This window comes from Mustela nivalis (genome assembly GCF_964662115.1).
Source record: "Mustela nivalis genome assembly, chromosome: X".
Lineage (NCBI taxonomy): Eukaryota > Metazoa > Chordata > Mammalia > Carnivora > Mustelidae > Mustela > Mustela nivalis.
In genome coordinates, this window is record NC_139040.1 from 132,748,840 (window position 1) to 132,772,970 (window position 24,131).

General features: G+C 50.4%; 2 protein-coding genes across 7 annotated transcripts in view; one reads left to right on the forward strand and one right to left on the reverse strand.

Moving 5' to 3' along the window:
- Positions 1–24,131, forward strand: part of LOC309856071 (S-geranylgeranyl-glutathione receptor P2RY8-like) — a 499,501-nt gene that overhangs the window by 131,245 nt on the left and 344,125 nt on the right. The gene's annotated exons all lie outside the window — the stretch shown is intronic.
- On the reverse strand, positions 1,624–22,810 carry LOC309856069 (granulocyte-macrophage colony-stimulating factor receptor subunit alpha-like). Of its 4 annotated transcripts, XM_082716777.1 has the most exons (14): positions 22,708–22,810; positions 17,890–17,991; positions 16,566–16,708; positions 15,200–15,323; positions 12,033–12,162; positions 11,773–11,945; positions 9,908–10,041; positions 8,979–9,008; positions 8,103–8,238; positions 6,437–6,533; positions 4,834–4,915; positions 3,866–4,670; positions 3,446–3,770; positions 1,624–2,411 (listed from the first exon to the last, which is right to left on the reverse strand). In XM_082716777.1, exons 1-12 carry the CDS (start codon positions 22,769–22,771, stop codon positions 4,566–4,568), a joined length of 1,320 nt encoding a protein of 439 aa, XP_082572903.1. In that variant the 5' UTR covers positions 22,772–22,810; the 3' UTR covers positions 1,624–2,411; positions 3,446–3,770; positions 3,866–4,565. The 4 variants fall into 4 exon arrangements, with proteins under 4 accessions (XP_082572903.1, XP_082572902.1, XP_082572901.1 ...); XM_082716776.1 differs by having other exon boundaries at positions 3,446–4,670; XM_082716775.1 differs by lacking the exon at positions 22,708–22,810 and adding an exon at positions 21,535–21,882 and having other exon boundaries at positions 3,446–4,670.

Sequence of the window (24,131 nt, forward strand, 5' to 3'; positions counted from 1 at the left end):
CCGGCCTGTCTCCTGCCACAGAAATGGTGTCCTTGGAAGGCTCTTCTTATGAGATGGACCGTATCCCCCCGTTTGCTCTTCTCAAAGACTATTCTACCGCGCCGTGTAGACAAGAGGGATCCCAGGCGCCCCATGAAGGGGGTGCACGCGTGGAAATACAGCTCTTGGGATGCGTATCCTCTAGAGAACTCCTTGCCCCCGTGGGTCTCCAAACTCCCAACTATGCCCTGGGTAGAGAATAGGCTACCGTTTGATGGGGGACACGTCTCCCAGGCATGAGGCAGTAGTTAGGCTCCTGCTGTTTATTTCAGGAACCGGTGACTCTCCGCCTCCCAAACCCAGAAGCCAGTGGGAAGTTTCTAGAACAGCGGGCAGTGCTGGCGGGAAGGCTGTCTCTTTGCTTTGACTCCCGCCGGTGGGGAAGCAAGACCCCCACGCCGGCGGCCACAGAGCTGAACGGGCCGTCGGGAACTACGTGAGGCAGCAAGCATGGGGCTCTGGACCCCTGGGCCCACCTGCTGGGTTATAAATCCCAGAAATATGGATGGCGTGTCCACACGGATCTGGTCTCCACCGCTGGGGAGGGTTTATGTGGGAAGGGCGGAGTCCTGACACCCCGTGGATGGTGTTGCTTTGTGGTGAGCACCATGGAAACTCGTCCAAACACTGCTGCCCGACCCCCGGCTGCCCTGCCTGCGTATCTAGACTGACATTATCTTCCACAGGGTCCCTGTGTCCCCGACACGTGGCCAGCCCTGCCCCGGCTCTCCTGGCCCCTCTCCCCATGCCTGTGCAGTGGAAGCAGCCGTAGTCGCCTCCCCGGCCTCCTGGGAACCCCAGGGCCTGCCCAGTTGTCTGGTTTCCTGGAGGAGAGCTCCTCGCACTGCGGGGCGTCTTCTCGTACGTCGGCAAGAATATGGGGCCCAGCCCGACTCTGTTCCCCCGAACTGTGACCTCTTCACCCTGTTGTGTCCCTTCCCCTAATGTTCTTCACATTGTGAGTACGAGGAAGCCAAGCGGGACCCCAGAGTGTTCATCTCAGTAACACAGGCTTCAGGGAGGCTTTTTCCCCAGAAGGCGGCCTCCTTGTGAGAAGAAAGGGCTCCAAGGACGAACCCCAAGGTCTGAGTCCTGGTCGCTGCCCCCATCGGCTCCATCTGACCCCCAGGTTGCCTCCCGTCCTCACAACCGGCTGCCCCTGCCAGGTGTGGGGCGTGGCCTAACCCTAACCCTGCGGACAGAAGTCCTACCCAGGGGGATCCGCGGACCCCAGTCCTTTTGGGCGCCCTCTGGGGTCTGTCCCTGAGCTGGGATGAGACTCCCTCAGTATCCAGATGCAGAGGCATTTCCAGCGGACCCAGCGTGGCGTGGGGTGCCGGGGTCCCTCTGCACCTGGGATCGCTTCTCCTGGAGCTTCATCGTGTCCCCACACTGTCCTTGTCTTGTAGTGCAGGGCTTCTCCAGGGCATCTTTCCTACGGGGTTCTTCCAGGGTCACTGAATAGGTCTACTGAACAAAAGAAGTCTCTCCAGCACCCCTGCCCCCCTGAGTTTAAATTCCATTAAACTTCACCAAACCATCCACACTTACACCTGAAAATGAAATGGAACCAGCCTGGGAGAGTAATTGCTAATTCATACTAAAGTGTTAATGACTGATATCACCTCCATGGACACGTGCAGGAACTCGGTCTTTTATAGACGTTACGGGTGAGTGGAGAGGGTGTCCCGGGAGGCAGAATGGAGAGGGAAAGCAGGAACAGCAAGCGGAAAGCCTACATGTAAAATATCTCCCTTTCACAACACGATTTAGATTTTCCTATATCCGTATTTTGCCAAAGGTAGTTGTTCAAAGAAACCACCTTTTTGTGGTTGTTCTTTTCTGTGCATAGAGTATTTTAGTCCCATCTGGGCTGTTCCAGGGCAAAATTTCAAAGTGCAAGGGGCATGCTTTTGGTGCCGTCCACGCTCTTATCCCTGACATTGCTGTGGGGGCGTCTTGGGCGACCAGTCACACTCCTGGAACACAGAGGTCCTGTCCTCGGTGGACGGCCTCCACTGGGCGAGCATCTGTCATCCTGGGGGCCAGTTTGGTCCCTCTGGACTCTGAGCAGCATTTACTTTCCAAGGATAAGTCTTGGTCTGAAGGGACGCCCCCATCTATGGGTGGATATCAGATGTCAGGAGTCGTCATCGGAGGGTGATGGTGTTTCTTAGAGATGAAGGGGGGTGGCAGGTTTCCAGCATCCTGGGCATCATCTTACAGACGGACAGACAGATGGACAGGACCTCGAGTCAGGGGCAAGCAGGGGCCACCTCATGCACACCCTGAGGCGTCCACGTTGAATATCTGAGAGTATTTAGTGCTGATGTCAAGTCACTGGTAACTCCAAGGAGGCTGGGCCGGATGACCTACAGCAAAACGCAGCAAGTGCTATAAATCAACCTTTTCTTTTTGGTTTTATTTTGTTTTGCTTTTCATTCCCTGGGGAGCTGACTGAGAGGAGCCCCGACACCTCTGAAGTCAGGTTGAGCATATGATTTTGCTCCCTGAAACTTTGTCAGGAGCCCCCACCCTGGGTCCTGCCTGATCCTACAGGAGCCCATGGGAAGGCACAGGTGGCACTGGGACCAGGGGTCCATCCCCATGGCAGTGTCCCCTGGGACATGGCCAGGGCACCCACTGCAAGTCCCATCACAATGCATTCCCATTTTAAAGGGTTCCAGGATGATCCGTTCGCGTGTTTAGCCAGACAAGGGGACAAGCCCCCTGTTATGCGATCAGACACTCTCCTAGCACTGTTTTGCAGGTGGGACCAAGAAATAAAAAAATTCAGACAAAAAAAGAAAAAAAGAAAAAGAAAAAGAAAAAAAATCCACAAGCCACTAACTTAAACACAGTCTACTTCAAGGGTGGTGGGCCTCGTCCAATCAGGTGACGGTTTCTCAGACAAGTAATTCTGCCTCAGGTCTGTACTGTCACCTGCCACCTCGAGGTCACGAACCAGCCCTACAGGTGTCACACAGACCAGCCCCACCATCGTATGAACCACTTCCTTCCGATCAATCATATTCATGTGTATTTTTGGCATGTATGCGCATCCATTTTTCTCCAAATATGTGTCTGTCTCTCCCTCGGTGTATCTGTCCACATACATTGTTTCCTCTCTTCTGCATGTATCTAAGCGGATATACCTGTCTCTGTATCTACATGTATCCATATTTCCAGATACATCTGCTCTCCCTGTGAGCTTTGTCCTCATCAGCAAACACAACGCCGCCACGTGAGCTCTGGTTTTCACAAGACTCTCTCCTTGGCTTCTAAGACTTTCCGCAGGTCCCCGCTGCATGTGCGCTTGTGGCCCTTCACGGCCACGTTCCCTCCCTGCGTGGGACTTGCTTCTCGTCTCAACAAGACCTGTACTAGGCCCTTCCCTGCTTCTTACCTTCATGTGGTTGGGCGGGCGGGCGGCCTGCAGGGTTTCATATTCACGTGTCTCAGAAGTCAAGGTGCAGAGCTGGTCTCGGGATCCTCGCGAGAAGTCCTCTCCCATCCCCGCCCATGCTGCAGACGAAGGTGTCCACGTCCCAATCCATGTCTGGTGGACGGAACCATGTCCCCAGAGATGTCCATATCCCAATCCCCACATGGTTGACGGAACCACGTCCCAAAGACGTCCACATCCCGAACCCCAGAACAATGTCCCCAAAGATGTCCAAATCCGATCCCCACATGGTAGACAGAACCATGTCCCCAAAGATGTCTACATCCTGATCCCCACGTGGTGGAAGGAACAATGTCCCCAAAGACATCCATATCCCAATGGTCAAGTGGTGGATGGAACCGTGTCCCCAAAGACATCCACGTTCTGATCCCCAGGTGGTGAACGGAACCATATCCACAAAGACTCCACATCCCAATCCCCACGTGGTGATGGAAACATGTCCCCAAAGACGTCCATATCCCAATGGTCAAGTGGTGGACGGACCATGTCCCCGAAGATGTCCACATCCCGAACCCCATGTGGTAGACAGAACCATATCCCAAATATGTCCATGTCCTGATCCTCACGTGGTGGACGGAACAATGTCCCCAAAGATGTCCACATCCTGATTCCGAGAGCCTTGGAATGTGTCACGTTAGGTGGCAAATGGGACTTTGCGGAGGAGATAAGTAGTCAGGACCCTCCGATGGTCCCCATACAGGGCTGGGCTGCAGCTATTGGAGAAACAGGGGAGGGCAGTGCTCCTATGGGGACCACAGACACGCCAGAGACCCACATCTCAGCCCTGGTGGCTGCTGCCAGGAGAGTATCTGAGCCACCGTAAAGCAAGGAAGAGTTCTCTGTTTCCCGGGAGAGAAGCAGGTGCATCACGGCGTCGGGTCCCAGCGCGTTCAGTGAGCCCTCCGACGACAGGCATCTTTGCAAAAAAATCACATTCTTTTCAAGTAAAAAAAAGAAAAAATACTATATAAATAAACGCTCAAAACAACAATAATGATAATTTAAAAAAAAAACAAAAAAACAAAAGGCAGCTTCCAGAATGTTCCCGGGCCGGAAGCGTCTATGCAGTCCCCACGCTCGCCGGGGCCACTGTGACTTCTTGCACCGTTAGGATCTCCTCGTTGTCACCTTTTTCCGTGTCCAAGGTGAAGTTCTCCCAGATGACCTGAGGAGGAAGGGGAGCATGGGGCTGCTGGGGTCTCAGGTCAGCCGGCGCGCAGGACCGGGAGGCCAGCCAGACCCCACGAGGACACCGCGCTCCCCCTTGGGCAGACGCGCGGGGGCGTCCTTCCCGTCCTGGTTCTCCGCTCGGTCCCCGCCTCACCCACCTGGTGGTCAGGCCGGTGGCTGTCCGTCCACTTGTCTTTGATGCGCGGGATCGGTGGGAATAAAGTCTGTGATGCGAGGAACCTACGGAGACCGGAAGCGTGTGAGGTGCAGAGCCTGGGGGACACACGCCCTTCTGGCCGCGAGGAGGGACGCGTCCTCCTGCCCGCGGTGGCAGAAGCCTGCGGGCCGCGAGCTGAGAACAATTCTACGGATGAGTCACGGCGGGACCCCTCAAATTTGAGATCCGTGAGCCAACAGGTTTCTATATGCTGGGTTAACGGTTTGCCCCGAATCCTAGTGTTTGCACTTAAAACAGCGGAGTTCGTCTTTGCCGAACATTGCAGTCTTGCTTCATTTTCAAATGGGCAGTTGCTTTCTCTCTTACCAAAGGGACAGCACCCCCGATTCTGTGACACCTGAAGGTGCTTCTGCTGAGCTCCGTACTGTCCCCCCAAAATGTATATTGAAGTCCTGAACCCCAGAATCTGGCAACGGGACCACGTTGGGAGATCAGGTCTTTGCTGTTGTAATCAAGGGAGCATATGTTCATCCTGGATCAGGGTGGCCCTAAATCCAAGGACGGGGGTCCTCGCAAGACACGGAAGGGGAGACACAGACGCAGAGGAGAAGCCACGTGAGGACAGAGGGAGAGATGAGAGGGACGCGGCCACCAGCCCGGGGACACCTGGAGCCTCAGAAGCTGGAAGAGGCAAGAAGGACCCTCCCCTGGAGCCTCGGGAGCGAGCCCAGCCCTGCCCCGCCTGGATCTCCGTGGTCCCGGCCCCGCCTGGGTCTCAGACTTCTGGTCCCCAGACCTGGGAGATGATTCACTTCTGTTGTTTCAAACCTTCTGGTTGTGGTCATTTTTTGCCCCTGTGGCCACAGGAAACTCAAACAGCTTTTCATTAAGATAACTGTTCTCATGCAAAGCACGCGCTCCGACCCGTTCCGGCAGCGGGTTGCGGGGCTGCCTCTGTTCCCCTTTGCCCTCGGGTCCGGAATCCCTAGAGCAGAGACTGGTGCTGGGTCAGCTCCCGTCCAGCAGGCCGGGCAGCGTCCTGTCCTTGTCCTTGTCCCTAGGCTACATTCCTGTGCCGTTAGCTCACCTGTCAGTGCTCAGGGAAGTGCACAGGGGACGCTAGATTAGGATCGGGGTCATGGAGGGGTGGGCACCGGAGGACACCTCCTGGGTCCCGACAGGGTGTAGGAGGAGTGAGCTTAGGCGGGCCCCTAAGACTCTGCAAGACTTATGGGGGGACATGAAGGGCTGGACGAGCGGTTGTGGGGAGACGTTCCAAAAAGAGGAAGGTCCTTCCCATGAGGCTGAATGCAGCCCGTTCTGTGAGCACAGCTGAGCTTGGTGCGCGTCCACGTCCAGGGGAGGGACAGGGCTCACGGGTGGGCTCAGTGCAACCCAGGGGCCTGGAAGCATCGGAGAACGTGCGTCCGGTGCTGCCCCTCGAGGGTCAGGGCAAGGCCCCCGTTGGCTGCCAGCTACACCTCCCCGGAGGGCCGTCACAGCTCTGGGTTCTCGGAGTTCCCTCCCAACGAACGCCTTGTCCATCTCGCAAGGATGACGCCAACCCGTCCGCGGGGTTTTACCTTTTCAAAAGGCAGCCGAGGGTCAGGACCGTGATGAGGGTCCCCAGGACCACCAGCGCGTAGATGGGCACGAGGCTGGGCGCGGTTTCCTCGGAGCCTGCAGACAGAGGGGGACACACCATGGACCCCTTCGGGTGGACGGTCAGGTCATGGCCGGCTCCTTCCCTCGCCGGCTTGTGGCTTCCCAGAAAGGCTCAGAGCGGGAAAAATCGACCCCCATGAGCCCACCCCGAACCCGTCCCACAGAGCCGTGCACGAGGCAAAGCAGCCTCACGACCCTCCCAACGGCACCACGACACGATATAAAAATGGACCCAAACATAAATCAGTAAAAAAAAAAAAAAAAAAAAAAGGTAAAAATAACTAAATGAATTAACAATGGACCCCACCCCCAAAATACCCATTTCCAGGTTTGAACAAAGTTGCCTCACAACTACTAATAATCCTCTGGGTGGCTTACCATCTGCAATGGGCACTTTTTACAATTTGTTATTTTTCCAACAGGGCACATCTTATGTTACTATTTTTATTAAAAAAACTCACTCCCTTGGGAGTGCCTGGGTGGCTCAGTCACTTAAGCGTCCGCCTTCGGCTCAGGTCATGATCCTGGGGTCCTGGGATTGAGCCCCACATCAGGCTCTGTGCTTGGCGGGAAGCCTGCTTCCCCCTCTCCCACTCCCCTGCTTGTGTTTCCTCTCTGGTTTTTCTCAAAAAAAATAAGTGATATCTTTAAAAAAAAAAAAAAAAAGAAAAGAAAAGAAAGGAAACCCAATCCTATGAGGATGACCATAACCAAATTGAATGGAGTCTTGAGAGTTTTCCATATTAATAGATGAAATGTGCTCTCTTACAAAATAATAAAATAATAATAATAACAATTTTACTTAAAAAGTGCCCATTCCAGGTGATACAAAAGTTTTTAATTTTGATGAATGCCCATTGACCTATTATTATTATTTTTTTTAAATTTTGTTCCTCATTTTGGAGTCCTAGTAAAGAAGCCTCTGTCTTATCTCTTCGAATTTACGTTTTACCTCTGGATGAATATTTCACATACATTTTATATGAGGAAAAAATAAGGATTTTTTTCATTTGCTTTTGGGTCAGGGGGAAAAAAAAAAGCCAACCCACAAAATTGCATGCATCAAATGCTTACTGAAACGCTTTGAAAATATTCGGGAGGGAGAGGTAGTGCGGAAATGCAGATTTCTTGAGGACTCTATGGGCTTTGGGTCCAAACCATTAAATTCCTGCCAACCCTTCAAGGTTCCAGGGAAGAAAATGGCGGAAGGCGTTGGTAATCGAGTTCCCTGGAATGAATAGCTCCCTCTTGATGAGGAGAAAACACGCCCAACGTGGATGTCCGCGTTCCCCTGGCCGGGAGCATGACGTGAACAAGGTTGGTGTGGACCAGGAGTGACTCATCTTTTCTAGCTGAGGCGGCCCCTGCAGGAGGCTGGGTGGGTTGTCCATTCTTTGAAGGAACAGAGCCCCGTGGAGACCCGTGGGTGGGAATTCCTCCGTCTGGGAGTCTCTGGGGATGGTGACCGGGACAAGGATGGGAATGGGGACTGAGCTGGAGATGGGTGCGGTGGCAGGGCCTGGTCTGGGGACAGGAATGGGAAGGTCTCAGGGATGGATGGAGGGACGTGCCCAGGACATGTACCAAACTCAATGGGCTGGCTCCAGGCGCCCCACTTCTGGATCCGTGCGTCCGAGGTCCTTATTTTCACAGTATGCTTGGGTCTGGGCTCCGGACTTGGGAAGTTGTAGCTATTCTCCAAATTACCGGGCACCTCAATCTTTGGACAAAAGAAAAAGTGTGAGACCGCGGTGTCCCGCCTTCCAAAAAGAGGGGCTAGAATGTCTTTTCCCACCACCGGGATGTATGACAGTGTCCAAGCACGCTTTCCTGATCCAGGCGTGGAACATGCACCGCGGATAGAGGACAAGGGGAACCGTGTCCTCACCGTGAGAAACAGCATCAAGGGCATGTCCCCCATTCACCATGGACCACCCATGGTCCACTCACCATGGGACACTTCTTGGGTGCTCATCAACCCAGATGCAGAAAACGTTCAGGGGGTACACGGGACAGGAGCAGAGCCACCGATGGGTAACGTCCCAGGAAGGACGTTAACTGAGTAAAAGCCCCCAGTTGCACAGCAGAGGACACTGAGGTCACCGTAGTGCTGGGACTTAGGACACGCCACCATAAAGGGCTTGGATGATCTTCTGCTAGAGGCGTTTTGAAGGAAGAAACAATCTCCTTCAAACCCAAAGGAGTATTTTCTTGACCAACATAGATGCACGTGGGGGGAGGACACTAATTTCAACAAATGGGACAGGGCAGGCGTGCCCAGATGAGCCCTCCTCCCACAGCGGGACTGTTGGGAGCGTCCCTACATCCCTGACAGGACTGCCCTCTCGGGAGCGGCCACCCTCTCATTCAACTCCCACCTCATCCTGGCCACGTGTCCACTTGAGTAACCTTGGACAGTTACATGACGGGATGGTATTTTGGGTCAGACTCTTAACTTACCAGTTGATTCTCGCTGTTTTCCTTATTGCTCTAGAAAAAAACAAAGAAAGAAAAAGACCGAGGTTTACTTTTCTCCATTTTGAAGATTTTTACAGGATCCGTTCATTGTCTCCTTGGAGTGTAGTCACGGGGTAACCCCAAGAGTTGGGGCCATGGGAAGGGCTGAGCTCCCTCTCTACGTTCTTCTCCTCAAGTCGCGCAGACGGGGGTATGGACTTGGCCACCGAGGATGGCCCTGATCATGCCTCGTCCTTGAACCCCAGCTACTGATGGGTCCAGCTAAGGGTCCAAGGGGACGTGGAGCAGAGGGTCCCCCTGTCTACACTGGGTCCATGTGGATGTGGAGTACAGACTCCCTCTTGTCTACACTGGGTCCAGGTGGATGTGGAGCAGAGAGTTCCCCTTGTCTATACTGAGTCTATGTGGGTGGGAAGCAGAGTCCCCCTTGTCTACACTGGATCCGTGTGGGTGTGGAGCAGAGGGTTCCCCTCATCTACAGTGGGTCCAAGTGGATGTGGAGCAGAGAGTCTTCCTGTCTACACTGGGTCCGGTTGGACTTGGAGCAGAGGCTCTCTCTTGTCTACACTGGGTCCAGGTGGATGTGGTAGAGAAAATCCCTCTTCTCCAGGTGGGGTCTGAGTGGACAAGTAGCAGAAGGTCCTCTCTGTTCTGCATCTGCTTGGAGATCTCCAGCGCCCTCTGAAGGCTTGCAGGATCCAGCTGGGTGTGTGGCTACCCCTCCTGGACTGGCTGTGGTGGTGAACTTCACGCCCAGAGCATCCTGTCCACACAGCCACCCCTGTGTTCCTCCCCATGGATCACCTAGCCCTGCCCATCTCCCATGACCTGGGCCCTCACCGTGAGTCACAGGGGCTGCTGCCCTCTGCTCCTTGAGGCACAATGTCCTGCTTGGGGCAGAGTCCACTCACCTTTCTCTGGATGTCCAGTTGGTATTTGAACTCCATGTTGGAGAGCCTGTATCGGGTCTTGGGCTTTTCCCAACAGATCAGGCAGTGGGACCCATTGCAGAACACGCTGATGTTGTTGGGTGGGCTATATATTTCTGTAATGAGATCCCAGGACACTCCCCTGAACCAGCGGGCATCTGCTGGGCCACGGAGGTCAGACCCAGTTCTGCAGGCAGCTCCCTGGAGTCACACAGAGGCCAGAGTCTGTGTGGGTCTGAGTATTGCCTCTCGGGGAAGAAGACCACTGGGATGTGTGCCGTTTCAGCGGTGCACGGACAGTTCTGTGCTCATTTTGTGATGTGCATGTAGGACTCTGCACCCAGTTCTGATGCGTGGGGTCCCCCTTCCCACCATCGAGCTATTCTCAGACAACTGGTGGGGTGTCCTACAATTCAACTCAATTCTGACCTATCTACCTGGACGTGGGGTCAGATCTCCCAAGGCTCAGCCCTACAAGACTGCCCTTCACCCCCTAGGTCAGATGCCCGTCACAAATCCAGGTTATTACCCATGGTTCTGACCCACCAGCTGCAGATAGAAGTTCCCAGGACCTCCTCCTCGGGTTCTATTAATCTGCTACAGCGACTCACAGAGCCCAAGGAAACACGTCACTCACTAATCACGGGTTTATTATAAATGGCTGTAATTCAGGAACAGCCAGAAAAAGTATGCATGGGGCCAGGTGTGGGGAAGGGGCTCGTCAGGGGTATCTCTCTTCCCAAACCCCCACGTGTCCACCAAACCCAGGTCCAAACCCCATCCTTTTGGGATTTTAGGGAGGCTTCGTTATGTAAACACGGTGATTAAAATCATTGCCCATTGGGGACTGAGGTCAGCCACCCACTCCTTTCCAGTCCTGGTCCGGGAGGTCACAGAAGGGGACTGAACATTCCAATCCTTTAATCACCTAGTTGGTTCCCCTGACAACCGTCCCCCTGTCCTTCGGGGCTTTTCAGCTGTCAACTGCTTAACATAACAAAAGGCACGCCTTACTGCTCTCCTCCGGGGGAAATTCCTAAGGATTGTGGTCGTTCTGTGCTTGAAAGGACAGAGACCAAACATACAATTTCTTACTGTCAGTCACAATGGCACAGGATTGAAGTTTGAAATAATATTGGGATTTCCTGAGATAAATAAAAAGGTTAGAAACATGGGGAGGGAAAAAGAAAAAAATGGGGATTGCCTCGGGAGGAGGGTGGCTGAGTCTGGGCCACGGGACGCTTGTCTTGCAGCAAGGAGCAGGAAATGCAGCCCCAGAGAGGTGGGGAGCACAGCAGCTACCTGGCTGGGTACACACACCTGGAGCTCCCCCAACAGGTGACGTGGAGGTGGAGAGTCAGGGTTGGCAATGGCCTGTGAAGTAGATTAACTGGAGAGTTGGCATCCGTTTGCCAATGGTGTCCCCCAAAACAGCAAGAGAAGGCTGTGCGTGCTACCCATGGGGGACGGCCGCAAAAGGGTCAGAGTTAACCTCCATCTCCTGGTCTGAACATCCTGCCTTTGGTCCTCAAGGGGCTTCACAGTCTGACTTCAGGCAAAACACTTTCCTGTCTGGACAGCCAGCTCTTGGAGGCTATGAGGGTATTGGAAGACTCTTGCTTCTTCTGGGGGGAACCGCTTCTTATCACCCGGTTTAATTCAGACTAAAAGGATGGGTTGGCCTCCTTCCAGAAGGAAGCAACCACGCTAACACCTTGATTCTGGCCTCCTTGTATCTGGCCTCCAGAACCATGAAAGAAAAAATTTCCATCCTTCCAAACTTCCCCACAAACTCCCTTTAGTTCACCTGTTAAGCATCTGTTTACACCACAGGACGTGGCTCTTACCGATTTTCTTCCACGACAGAACCGAATCAAAGAACTGGACCCCCGTCCTTTGGCTGGTACCGTTCACCAGGAAGTAATTGTAGTTAGTTAATCCCGAGAGGTCTTCCAGGTGACATCCCACGTGGGTTCCCGAGTCTTCTATGTAATGAGGACACTCTCTTTCCCTTCTTTTCCTATAAAATTCAAAACTGTTCAGAGAACAATCTGGGCTTCCTCTGGCCCATACGTCTTGGGATTGTCTACTTGAGCTCAACACTTACCTCGAGTCTCTTATATACAAAAAATATTGGACATCATCAGGGGCAGCCTGACCCTTTGCCCAACTGCAGTTCATGAAGTTTGCATTGTAGATAAAACAGGAGAAATTCTGGGCAGCTGTGCCATTCCCACCTGAGAAGACACAAAAGCAAAATAATTTGTGGGAAATGGACCACATGGTTTCATGGTTGGAATGTCTACCAAACATCCAAAGAATAATTAATTCCAACCCCCCCCTTTTTTAAGATTAATTGATTTATTTGAGAGAGAGAGAGAGCGAGAGAGAGCATGAGTGGGAGGAGCAGAGGGGGAGGGAGAGAGAATCCCTAACAGATTTCCCTCTGAGCATGGAGGCCAATGGAGAGCTCAATCTCATGAACTGAGATCAGGACCTGAGCAGAAACCAAGAGTCAGATGCTCAATTGACTGTGCCACTCAGGCACCTCCTGCCCCCAATCCTTCTTAAACTGTTCCAAAAAATAGAAGAAGAGGCAGCACTTCCAAATTCATTTCATGAGGACAGGATCACCATGATATCACAACCCTAAGAGATGAGAAAAGAAAATCACATCCCAATATCCTAATAAACGTAAATGTAAAAAATCGTTAACAAAATACTAACAAGCAAATCCAACGGCACGTTAAAAGGATTGCACGTTGTAACCGAGTAGACTTATCCCCACATGCAAAGATGATTCAATGCATGGAAATCAACCGCTGTGTGGCGCCATTTTAATAGAACGAAAGAAAACATCACAGAGTCATCTCAGTAGCTACCCACAATGTAGGAAATTCAAAATGTAGGAGGAAATTCAGCATCCATTCATGATAAAAAAAACTCTCGGGGCGCCTGGGTGGCTCAGTGGGTCAAGCCGCTGCCTTCGGCTCAGATCATGGTCTTAGGGTCCTGGGATCGAGTCCCACATCAGGCTCTCTGCTCAGCGGGGAGCCTGCTTCCCCCCCCCCTCTGCCTGCCTCTCCATCTACTTGTGATCTCTCTCTGTCAAATAAATAAATAAAATCTTAAAAAAAAATAAAACTCTCCATAAAATAGGTATACATGAAATTTGCCTCAACCCAATAAAGAACAAATATGGACAGCCCATGGCTAAAAACCACATTCAATGGGGAAAAGAAAAACAAAAAACACAACTGAAAGCTTACCTTGTAAGGTAAGAAACAAGGCCAAGGTAGGCACTCTCACCACTTCTATTTAGCATAGTATGGGAAGTCCTAGCCAGAACAATTAGACAAGAATAAGAAATAAAAGTATCCAAATTTTTTTAAAAAAGTAAGCTTATCTCCGTTTGATGATAGCGTGACCATATGTGTGGGAAAAAACTAAAGGCCAAACGAAGGACATTGTTATAGCTAATAAATAAATGGATTAAAGTTGCAGGATATAAAATCAACATACAAAAATCAGTAGCATTTGTATACACTAATAACAACCTATTCGAGAAAGGAATTAAAAAAATAATCCCGAGGTGCTCAGCCAGCTCAGTCAGTAGAACAGGCAGCTCTTGATCCTGGGGTTGTGACTTCAAGCCCCACGTTGAGTGTATAGATTACTTAAAAATAAAATAAAATAAAAAAAGAAATAATCCCATTCATAATAGCAACCAAAAGGGTAAAATACTTGGGAATAAACTTAACCAAGGAAGTAAATTGAATATTATAAAATTATGTTGATGAATATTATAAAACATTGATGAAAGAGATTTAAGATTTAAGATGAAAGAGATTTAAGAGATTTAAGAACACACAGATAAATGGAAAGAGATCCCATGGTTGTGAATTGAGATAACTAGTGGTGACCAAAGGTCCATACTACCCAAAGTGATCTGTAGATCAACTCAATCCCTATCAAAATCCCAATGGCGTTCTCTACAGAAATAGAAAGAGAACCCTAAAATTCAACAAAAGACTCCAAAGATCCAAAGCACTCTTGAGCAAGGACAAAGCTAGAAGCATCGCATTTCCTAATCTCAAAATACATTGCAAAGCTATAGTTCTCAAAACAGTATGTCACTGGCCTAAAGATAGACACATAGATCAATGGGACCTCAGAGAGCCCAGAAATAAATCCACAGATCTATGGTCAACAGGGTGGACCTTCATTGAGAGTCCCAAGAACAGACAATGGATGAAGGGTTCCCTCTTCACTAGATGGGGATGGGAAAAATAGACATCCAGAAGCAGGAGAATGAAACGGTGTCACCTTATGTCACTGTGTATGGAAATCAAGTCAAAATCAATTAGAGACTTAAACACAGAACCTGAAACCATACAACATGTGGAAGAAAACATCGGGAAAACGTTCTTGGCATTGGTCTTGGCCAAGATTTTTTTGGATATGACACCAACAGCGCAGGCATCAAACCCCAAAAATATCTGTAATCTCTATCTATCTGATAAAAGCTTAATATCTAAAACAGATAAGGACTTCAAACAATCCAACAGCAAAAAAAGCCCAAAGCTCCCCAAAACCAAAAAACTAGAAAACAAAACAAAACAAAACGTAAACTGAACAGGCAGAGGACCCGAATAGACATTTTTCAGGAGAATACATACAGATGGCCAACAGCTATGCAGAAAGATGCTCAACGTCACTCATCAATAAAACCCACACTGAGCTACTACCTCACACACTTTTAATAGTCACTTAATGACTATTAAAGAGGAAAAAAAGATAAATACTGGTGAGGATGTGGATAGAAGAGAACCCTTGTGCAGTGTCATTGGGAACGTACGTTGGTGTGGCCACTGTGGAAAACACGGATCTTTGTTTAGATACTGACCACAGAACTCCTATATGACCCAGCAATCCTGCTTCTGGGTGTATTTACAAAAGAAATGAAATCTGGATCCCAAAAAGATAGATGCACCCCCATGTCCATCGCAGTATTATTCACAATAGCCAACACGTGGCAGATGTATCGACATAGAGAGGAATTGGTGTTTTCCAGGGGCCAAAGGGAGGGATAATAGCGTAATTGCAATAATTATTTCTCAGCATGTATGTCTATCAAAGCTTTAAGTTATATACCTTAAATATATATAATACCTATTGTCAAGTGTATGTCAATAAAACCGAAGAGAAATAAAGGGAAGGTCTCTACCTTGAAGCTAGTGATGTTCAAAAGGGTCACTGCGATGTTTTCCCTACCTGAGTTAGCGTAGACCAGTGTTTCTGGAATCGGTCTTTGGGTGCTATTTACTTTAACCATAAGCGTGACTCCATCATGGAGAGAATAATCCGAAAACTCGCAGTGACATTCTTTCTCCTGGGGCTAAAAAGATGCAACCAGCCAGCACATTAGGAAACTCTTTTCTGCTTCTCCTCTCCGTGTTGTTCGCTCTTCCACGGACCCCGAGATGCCACCACCACCCATGGACATTCTCGGTCGGTGGATGTCAGCCTGCTCACATGAAGGCGGCACCTCGACTTGCTGGTCTAGTCTCCAGTGTTTAGGAGGTCGGAATAGAGGTTCCCTTTTAGTGTGCCCTCAGTCCCGGGGGATCTTGTCAAAATGATTCTGGTTCAGCCCGTTGTAGGCAGGGGATTCTGCATTTGTAACAAAGCTCTCAGGTGAGGCTAACCCGAGGACCACTGCTCTGAGCATCGAGATCTCTCATCACTTTAAGCATCATAGAGCTTAACGCACCCTCTTTTATGTTTTTCCGTTTTCTTGTCTTATCTCATACCCCTTTCTCCCACAGCTGTCATGTTTACATTGTATCTATTCAGTTTGTTGTCACGTATCTATTTGTTTTCATTTCATGTATCTATTTGTATCATCTATTGTATCATGTATCATCTATTTCATGTATCTATTTGTTTTCATCATATCTATTCACTAACTTTGTTTTCAGGGAACACGGGTGACCAACTATTTCTTTCTCAGGATTAAGTCGGCCACATGGATGACTTTTGATGGACCCATCGAGCAAAAGGCTGCTGTTTCTGTTGGTAGGACGGCAGATCCCCTAAGCAACACCCCTTGAAGGGGTACAGAAGACTGAAAGTCCCAGAATAATCCATTTGTCTTGCCCCTAAAGGGGGAACTGTTGTTGGCTATTTCATCTCCCTGAAAGTGACTACTGGAAATTCTGGGAGCATTTGTGTGCCTGATTGCAACCTACCTGTATTGCACTGGAGCCCTCATTCCACAAGCCTACCTCATTTCTCCTTCCGTGGGTGGTTGAGCATCCCTGAGGGTCCTACCCTGCAGCCTCTACCAGGGCTCACCTCATAGGATTTTGGGGCTGGGGCTCCTCCCCCGGGAGCCCTGAACGCCCTTCCCTTTTGGGATAAGACATTTTCCAAGGAGTTCCTCAGTTCCCCGGAGAATCAGGGTGCACCTCTTGGACACAGGCCAGAACTTAACTTTCCTGGTGCACCCAGAAGCATGTCTCCTAGATGTGTCTCAGGGTCACACACATGCTCTCTGTTTCCACCAGTTGCTGCCTTGTTTCTAACTTGACAGAAGCTTTGTAAAGGAAAGCAATAGTCCATAACGAATCTGTCTTACTATTATGCTGATTGGTCCATCCTGCTTGTGAATCATCACACATTCGAGGTAGGTAGTGTTTTCTTCGCAGTCCCAACTCAGTTTCATTCTCCAAGAATCAAACTTCATATTTAGACGGGGGACCCTTTCCGCACTTGGAAGATCTGAAAGGAAGGATCACCAGTTTCAGAAATCACACTTTTCCCGCCTCTACGCATTGCCTGCTGACCCATCCCATGTCTTGTAAGCCAAGATCAAGACTGGGACATGGTGTCCTTTCCCCTATCCACATAGGTGGCCTCAAGGCATTGACACATGCATCATGGAATCTCCCCCTGATGGATCTCTTCTTCCTACCTGGACCTCCGTGCCCTTTCTCCATGTTAAGATGCTTATCATGCCAGTAAGCCAAGGCCTACCAAGAGAGAGCACCAGAGGCTGTAGACTCAGAGCCTGCCACGGTGAAGAAGTTGGCCACCACCACTAGCATTTGTCAGAGACCAAGGGGAGACAGGGGAGTGGGCAAGTTTCACAGTGGGCAAAAGGGAATATTCAGCTGTGTCCTGAGCAGAGGCTGTGGGCGGGGGGATGCAGGTGGCTCAGTACAAGGAGAACATCCCATGGGACTGGTTAGGGGACCATATCTGGCTTTCTCTAGTTGGTCCTATACAGGAACTGAGGTCAAAACACAGAGAAGCAGTTGGTTATGAATCAAGTGCTGGCCACAGGGGGCCCGTGGTTCCAGAAGGAATCATTGGGTTGTCATGGGGATGGACATCTGGCTTTTTCCACATCTAACGTGCAGACAGCAGGCTGGCTCTGCGGGTTGGTCCCCATAGATGAGGGCTGGTCCCTTGGGTTGCTGCAGGTCATGGGCCAGAGTTCATTTCTTAAGGATGTTCTGCCCATTGTCCATTGGTCTACTGAAACTCTCAGCCACATGGCCTCTATGCTCCTGGTCAGTCAATGTTGTCTTAGCCAAGGGGTGGGACTTGAGTGTGTGTGGCCTCACCTGGTATCCTCTGTCCACCTGTTTAAGTCAAGATGTTTATTAGTCCCTGCCAGGGCGATACCCTCCACATCCGTAGCTCAGACCTGGGGCTGATGACCTACAGTTTGCATTTAGGGTGGATGACCTCGTCATAAGCCTGGAGCAGGAAGGGGCTTTCAGAGCATGATCAAGAAAATACTTTAGCTTCTGGTGACCCTGGATTGTGCCACTTGGCTGACCAATGAGTACGAAGATGAAATGCAATTGGACTCAGGCATCAGGATGTGTCCCCAAGACACACGGGACGTAGGAATGAGACAGGCAGAGAAGGGTCAAACAGGTTCACACACTTACCCTGATGCTCCAGAGTCTGGAGGAACACTGTGTCCAGCAGCATGAAGAACAGGATGGTTATGGCCAGGAGTCGCATGGGGTTGCCCAAAGGATGAGGAAAACCTGCAGGGACAAACAGTCACACTTTGAGGAAATCAGCTTTCATGGGGATTCTTGGCAAGGGGGCCCCAGTGAGGTTTCCTTAGGCAGTGCAGGACTAAACCCAGCCTGATGGTCAGCCTACTGACCTGGCCAGCCGGGGGTCACTGCTGGCTGCAGAGGGTCTCTAGGTTACAACCAGCTTCAGGGTGGGGCAGAACCAAGGGCCTGTCCTTCGGCGTGGACACGGGGCTCCCATCCACCCCGTCGTACTCTGTGCCACTGGGGCAAATTGCCCACAAGCTGTGGCTTCAATCCTGTCTGTAACCTGGGGGAGGACATGGATGTCTCTGGGGCCCTGATTCTGTCCACCACACGGGGATCAGGATGTGGACATCTCTGGGGACATTAGCCTGTCTATCACAGGTACTAAGATCCACTCCCTAAGATGTATGGCCGAGTCTAGGATCGGCAGCCCCTTTATGAACATATTGTCCACAAAAGAACAGTGGAGATAGTCAGGCCGGGTTGTTCCCAGGCTGCTGGACCCACGAATCAGGCTCTGGCTCCACACACCTGGCCTCCTGGACATGTCCCTCCCTCTCTAGCCAGGGACAGGGGTAGAGCACAAGCTCACCAAGCCCTTCCCCAGTCTAAGCTGGGGAAGTGACTGGGATTCTAGGTCCTCTGGGGCTGTCCACCTATGCCAGAGCCCACAAGAGGTCCAAAACAGGAACCCACCGCTGAGTTCTCTTTTCTCCGGGATCAGCGCCCTGAGAGGGACAGCCTGCAAAAAGATCTCCTACAACGTGGAGATATACTACTGCTGCCCTGCAAATCTACCTACAAACCAGCCCGTCTGTCTTCATGGTTCATGGTTCAGATGAGCCTTGAAGCCATGGCAGACACGTAACAGTGACTTGAAGATGGTTTTTGGGGAATATTACACGCACTTTGATTATTTTCTCATTTAATTATAATTAAAATTTTTACATTTTTATTTAAGAAATTTTAATGTGAGGATGGTTGACACATGCTCTGAAGGTTTTTAGAATGGATTTTTGGGGGAAGAAAAAAGGAATGATAGCTCAGGTTTCCATGATGGTAATAACACCTTTTTTTTTTTTTGAGATTTTTTTCCTCTTTTTTTAAAACTTGAGTTTCGCAAGAATCAAAAACGATATGTTAAAAAAAAAAACAAAAGAAAAGAGGAAAATAAAAAGGGGTAAGTGCACCGAGAGGCATAGGGGATGTTAAAATACGTTTGCTAAGTGAAAGAGGCCAGTCTGAAATGCTACATCCGGGAAGGTTCAGATTCTATGACATTCTGGAAAAGGAAAAAAATATGGAGACAGAAAAAAAAAAATCAGTTGTCACCACGGTTTGGGGGAGGGACAGATGAGCAGGCAGGGCACAGGGGATTTTTTAGGGCAGTGAAACTACTCTGTATATTTCTATGATGATGAGTATAAGTCACTCTATATCTGCCCAAACCCATAGAACGTCCCATACCAAGAGTGAGTCTAATGTAAACTGTGGGCTTTAATCAATAATAGTGGATCAATATTGGCCCATCGGTGGTGTCGGATGTGCCCCACTGATGCCCCATATTAATAAGTGTGGAGACGGGGTGAACGGGGAAGCACGTACGTAGGAATCCCCTGTACTTCCCACTTGAATTTTTCTGTAAGTCTAAAACTGCTCTTAAAAAAAAAATAAAAAAGGCAAAAAAAAAAGGCTATTAAAAACGTTTTAACACGTAAGTACAAAAGCAAAGGGCTCTGTTCGCGGACAGCTGCACTCGACAAAGAACATCTGATGGTCTGCGTGGGTTTGGGATGGCATCTTGGGCTCTGCCCAGCATTGCCCTGGTGGAATTTCTGCTGGTGTTTGCTCTTTGGTTGTTGTTGTTGTTGTTGTGCTCTGTAATGGGGCCTTCCATCTCTACAACTTCTCTTCCCGTCAGCCGCTGACTGTCTGCTGTTCATCTCTCTGTGTTCCCCGGGACTTCATCCTTTCAAAGCCTTCCCTTCTCTTGCAGATTCCTTCCTCTCTTCTTTGACCATGCACAGTCATTCTCTCTGTCACGTCCTTGGGTTTATAGAGTCGGTTGGTCTCAACACTGTCTCTTTGCTCTTGGTGTATTTTTCCTGGGGGCCGACCGAACGAACGGCCACAAATTTCTTCCCTCTTTCCTTCTTTCCTTCCTGTTTCTCTTCCCTGCTTTCTCTTTCCCTTCCGTCTTCCCTTCCCTTCTTCTGTCTTCCTTCCTTCTCTGCTCCCTTCTCCTCCTCTTCTTCTCCCTCTTAGACATCTCCGTCACCAATTCCTTCTCTGTTTCATTCTTTCCAGTGTCTCCTTTTTGGAGATCCAGCCATCACACCCCCAACACCCACCCTGTGGACCTGCATGTCCTCACCTCCAAGCTGGCACCCGTCTTCACAGACTCTCTTCTTCTTCCCCTGGACTCCCCTGAAGCTCGGCTCCCGCCAGGACCCAGCGCCGCCCTCCCACACGTGGCTAGTTCAGCACATTTTGGCACCTCCCTTCGTTGATATGCAGCCCCTCCCAGGGGGCTTGTCTGCCCTCTGTCGGACCTATAGGATCCCTTACCTTACTGATCCTTGCCCCTACAGACCTCGGAGCTGTGAATTCCCTGCCCTTGAGGGTCAGCTGGCTTGTCCAGAAGCTACAGCCCCTTCTCCCCTGTCCCTGCACCAGCTTCCCAGGCTGGAGCCCAACGATGCAGAGTCCAGCCAGTTCCCCAAGCCAGGTGTGAGCACCTGTGCCAGAGTGCCCCTGGGGAGCAGCACACAGCCTTGGGTTCCTGCCTCCCAACCTCCCCAAGCCCACTCCCTCCTAGGGCACCACCCTTGCTCTAAAAGAGGAAATAAAAACCATGGAGCAGACCTTCCCGAATGTCCCTGGCCTCCCACACACCTTATACTCCAGTGCTATGGAGTAAGTTCCTGGCTTCCTCCATCTGCAAGCCAAACCCTGCTCCAACCAGCCCTTCTTGTCCAGGGTTCTTGGCATGGGGTTGGGGGGCCTCTATGATGCACCTGAGAGGATCCTGGGGAATACCCTTCCCCTTTGCTGTTGCTGTCTTTTCTCTGCCCTGCTTTCCACATCTGCAATCTTTGAACAGAGCCATCCTTAATTAGGAGAGGGTGGTTCAGTACAGCAAGGCAGGGAACATCCCTATCCCATTCATCCCTGGTAAGCTTCTGGAATCTGCTTTCCTGCACCTTTTTCAAGCCTCCCACAGCATCAGCTTTGGGGCTGTACATAAAGTAGGTGCCTACAGATGCACAACCCATCCCCCCATCAGAAGGAATCTGCATAGGAATACGCCCTCAGCTGGACAGTTCCCCATTCCGCTTCCTCTAAACTGAACTCCACTTGTCTCTCATCATGATGGAGCAAAAGCATAAACTTCAGTAAACTTGATCTAAGAAAAAAAAAAAAAACCCTAATAAAACCCAAATAGCGACATTATCACATACCCAACAGCACCATGCAAAATGATCTAGCAAGGGTTGCTGTTTCAATTAGATGGTTACTCACAATGTGGGGCTCTTGGCCAACAGTGGATAATTCTGCGGCAGCATGAAGTAATCAGTGTTGTGATTTCTCCACAGCCTGGGCCGACCATGCGTAGGCACATTCCACTTGGCTCCTAGTTTCTCCCTCACACTCATTCTAGGAGGCCATTCCTAGTATCCTCATGCAAGTGGGTAAGAAAGTGAGGTTCAGGGAACTCTCATGGTCCGTTTACCTCATTTTTGCCTTGATTTTTAAAAACGGAGGTGACATTCACACAGTATAGAGCTCATCCCTTGAAACGTACAACTCAAAATGCAACGGATCCAGAATGCTCAACCATCACCTTTTCCTGAGTCAGATCATTCTCATTCCCCACCAAAAGAGGACCCCCACCTCCATGAAGCCAGCACTCCCCATTCTTCCCTCCTGCTCTGTGGATTTGCCTGGGGTTTTGTTTCATAAGACTGAAAACTGAGATGTCACTTGGCTATTTTTTTGTCCACAGACTACCCACTTTCCCTTCTCCTTTCAGTTTTCCCCAGACCGGGTTTTCTTCCCCTTTCTATAAACCTAAAGTTCTACAGAAACACCGGCTCCATCTGTCAGACTAGGTCAGATCAAAGACCCAGGGCCATGCAGGTGCTGCCGATCTATGGGCATCCGTTGGATGAGCTTGGATGCTGAGATCCCTGCCCTTTGGGGGAATGCAATCAGTCATCTTGCTGAGACAACACAGGGAAGGAAAGGTTGTGGTCCCCAAAGACACCTGTCCCCCAGGTTGGCCAGGCTCTGCACTTGGTGGCCAGGGGATCTGAGATAAGTGACTGCTAGCAAAGTGTCTCCCTAGGATCCAGAGACCACTGGTTCCCCCTGTGGATGACCACATGCATCCAAGCCTCTGTAGTAATTCCAAAGTGGCTTCTAATATTCACATACACAGACTTGGGAGAGGGGCTCAGCCTGCTCCCAGGGCAAGGTGGTTAATCCCTGGGGCTAACTCAGACCTTTCAATGCAGTGCCCACGAGCTCAGTCCCTGCCTCCCTGTTGGGTGCCTTCATTCAGATTCCCACTTCCCACCCCTAGGTGCTCCTTGATCTGCAGCAGGAGCTGCCAGCAGAAGCAACAGGAGCAGAAATAGCTACCTGAGTGACAAAGCACATTTGAGAGTCAGAGAATGAAGGGAGCCGCCTTACCCCACCGCACCGGGCTCTGCTCTGGCCACCTGTTTTCGTTCTCAGTTTCCCGGTGCTCCGACATCTGGCTGTCGTCTTGGACAGCTCTCTGCCTGGTCACAAAGTGAGCACAGTGATTGCCTTGTCAAGACATTTCAACCCTAGACTTCCCTTTTCTCCTTAGCGCCCACCCCTTCCTGTGATGTTTTCTCATTACACACACTTGAGAAACCTGTGGATGGTGAGTGAGCCCGTCAGCTTCTCAGCTCCCAGAAGAGAGTGGATCATGGGGGTGACACCCACACACTCGTGTACACCCCCCCACACAGCCCTCGTGCTGGCTGGGAAATGCAGAGCAAAGCCGACCGCAAGAGGAGAGGTGTTGAGATTTGGGCTGCCACTGTCTATGAAGAACACAGAGAAGATGTCAGCCAATGAAAGTCAGATAGGCAGGCGATGTGTCCATGGCTCCCCCTTCCTGAAGGAACCACTCCCCTTCAGCATTGATGTGGAGAACCTCATCTTCTCAAGGTTTAACCAAATGGCTCATTGAGTTTGCCCAGGATGCTATGAGCTTGCTGGCTTTTGGCATGGGGCCACTTTTGTGCCATTGAATTCATCAGAGCTTTATTGGGCACCTTTATTGATTAGAACCTAGTGGAGTGGGTAGGGAGCAGGTTTACAGCTCATGGCAAGACAAGGTTGAGTAGATGGGCCATGGGGGCTGGATTTCCCAGCATGGGGCATTTGGATGAGGAGATGAACCATAGGGGGCTTGAGAGTGGGAAGTGTTTCATCTGAACCATGGAGGACACGCTAATGACCACTGGGATAATGGTACTCATGGTCAATGGAGCATCTCAGGAAGTGAGGGACATCATGTCTTGGGTAGAGACGCAGGGATGGGGGGCTGGATGGGAAGGTCACCTGTCAGCTCTTGTTGAGTGGGATGAGCCAGCTCTGGTCAGGTGCATCTCTCCCAGTGACACCGTTAATGTGATCACCAGAGAACCCTCCCTTGTTAGCGGTCCTGGAAACCTAGGAGCAGAAGCAGCACCCAAAGGGGAGACCACTGTGAGCAGCATGACGAACGCACAATGGCCAGGACAGAACTGGAGGAAGGAACTGCAGGTACCCACCACGCTCAGCACACCTTGAGGACTGAGAAGGTGCGGGAATGGTGGTATCTCATCTGAGTTGGAGAAATAGAAGAAGCTGGCAAAGGGCATGTAGCCAGGGGAAGAGATGCCATGTTCTAGACTCTTACACAATTTGAGTCTCTGAAGCTTGAAAAATCTCACAACACACCTCCATGGTAGAGATTTAACTCAGCAGGCATGGATTGTCTACACCTGCCCCTTCCAGGGTAAGGTCTAGCCCTTGATCAGCTCCTAGAAGTTCACCTATGAACCCATGAAATGTCCTGTCTGATGAGTGTCTTTGTT

Bases quoted from the DNA above. Each gene is read 5' to 3' on its own strand.
- LOC309856069 (XM_082716775.1), bottom strand. From the start codon at position 21,634: ATGTGCCTACGCATGGTCGGCCCAGGCTGTGGAGAAATCACAACACTG. The intron at 9,009-9,907 runs GTGAGTGGACTC...GTTTTTTTCTAG, and splicing joins AACTGGACATCCAGAGAAAG to AGCAATAAGGAAAACAGCGA. The intron at 4,671-4,833 runs GTGGGTGAGGCG...CTTCCTCCTCAG, and splicing joins GCCACCGGCCTGACCACCAG to GTCATCTGGGAGAACTTCAC.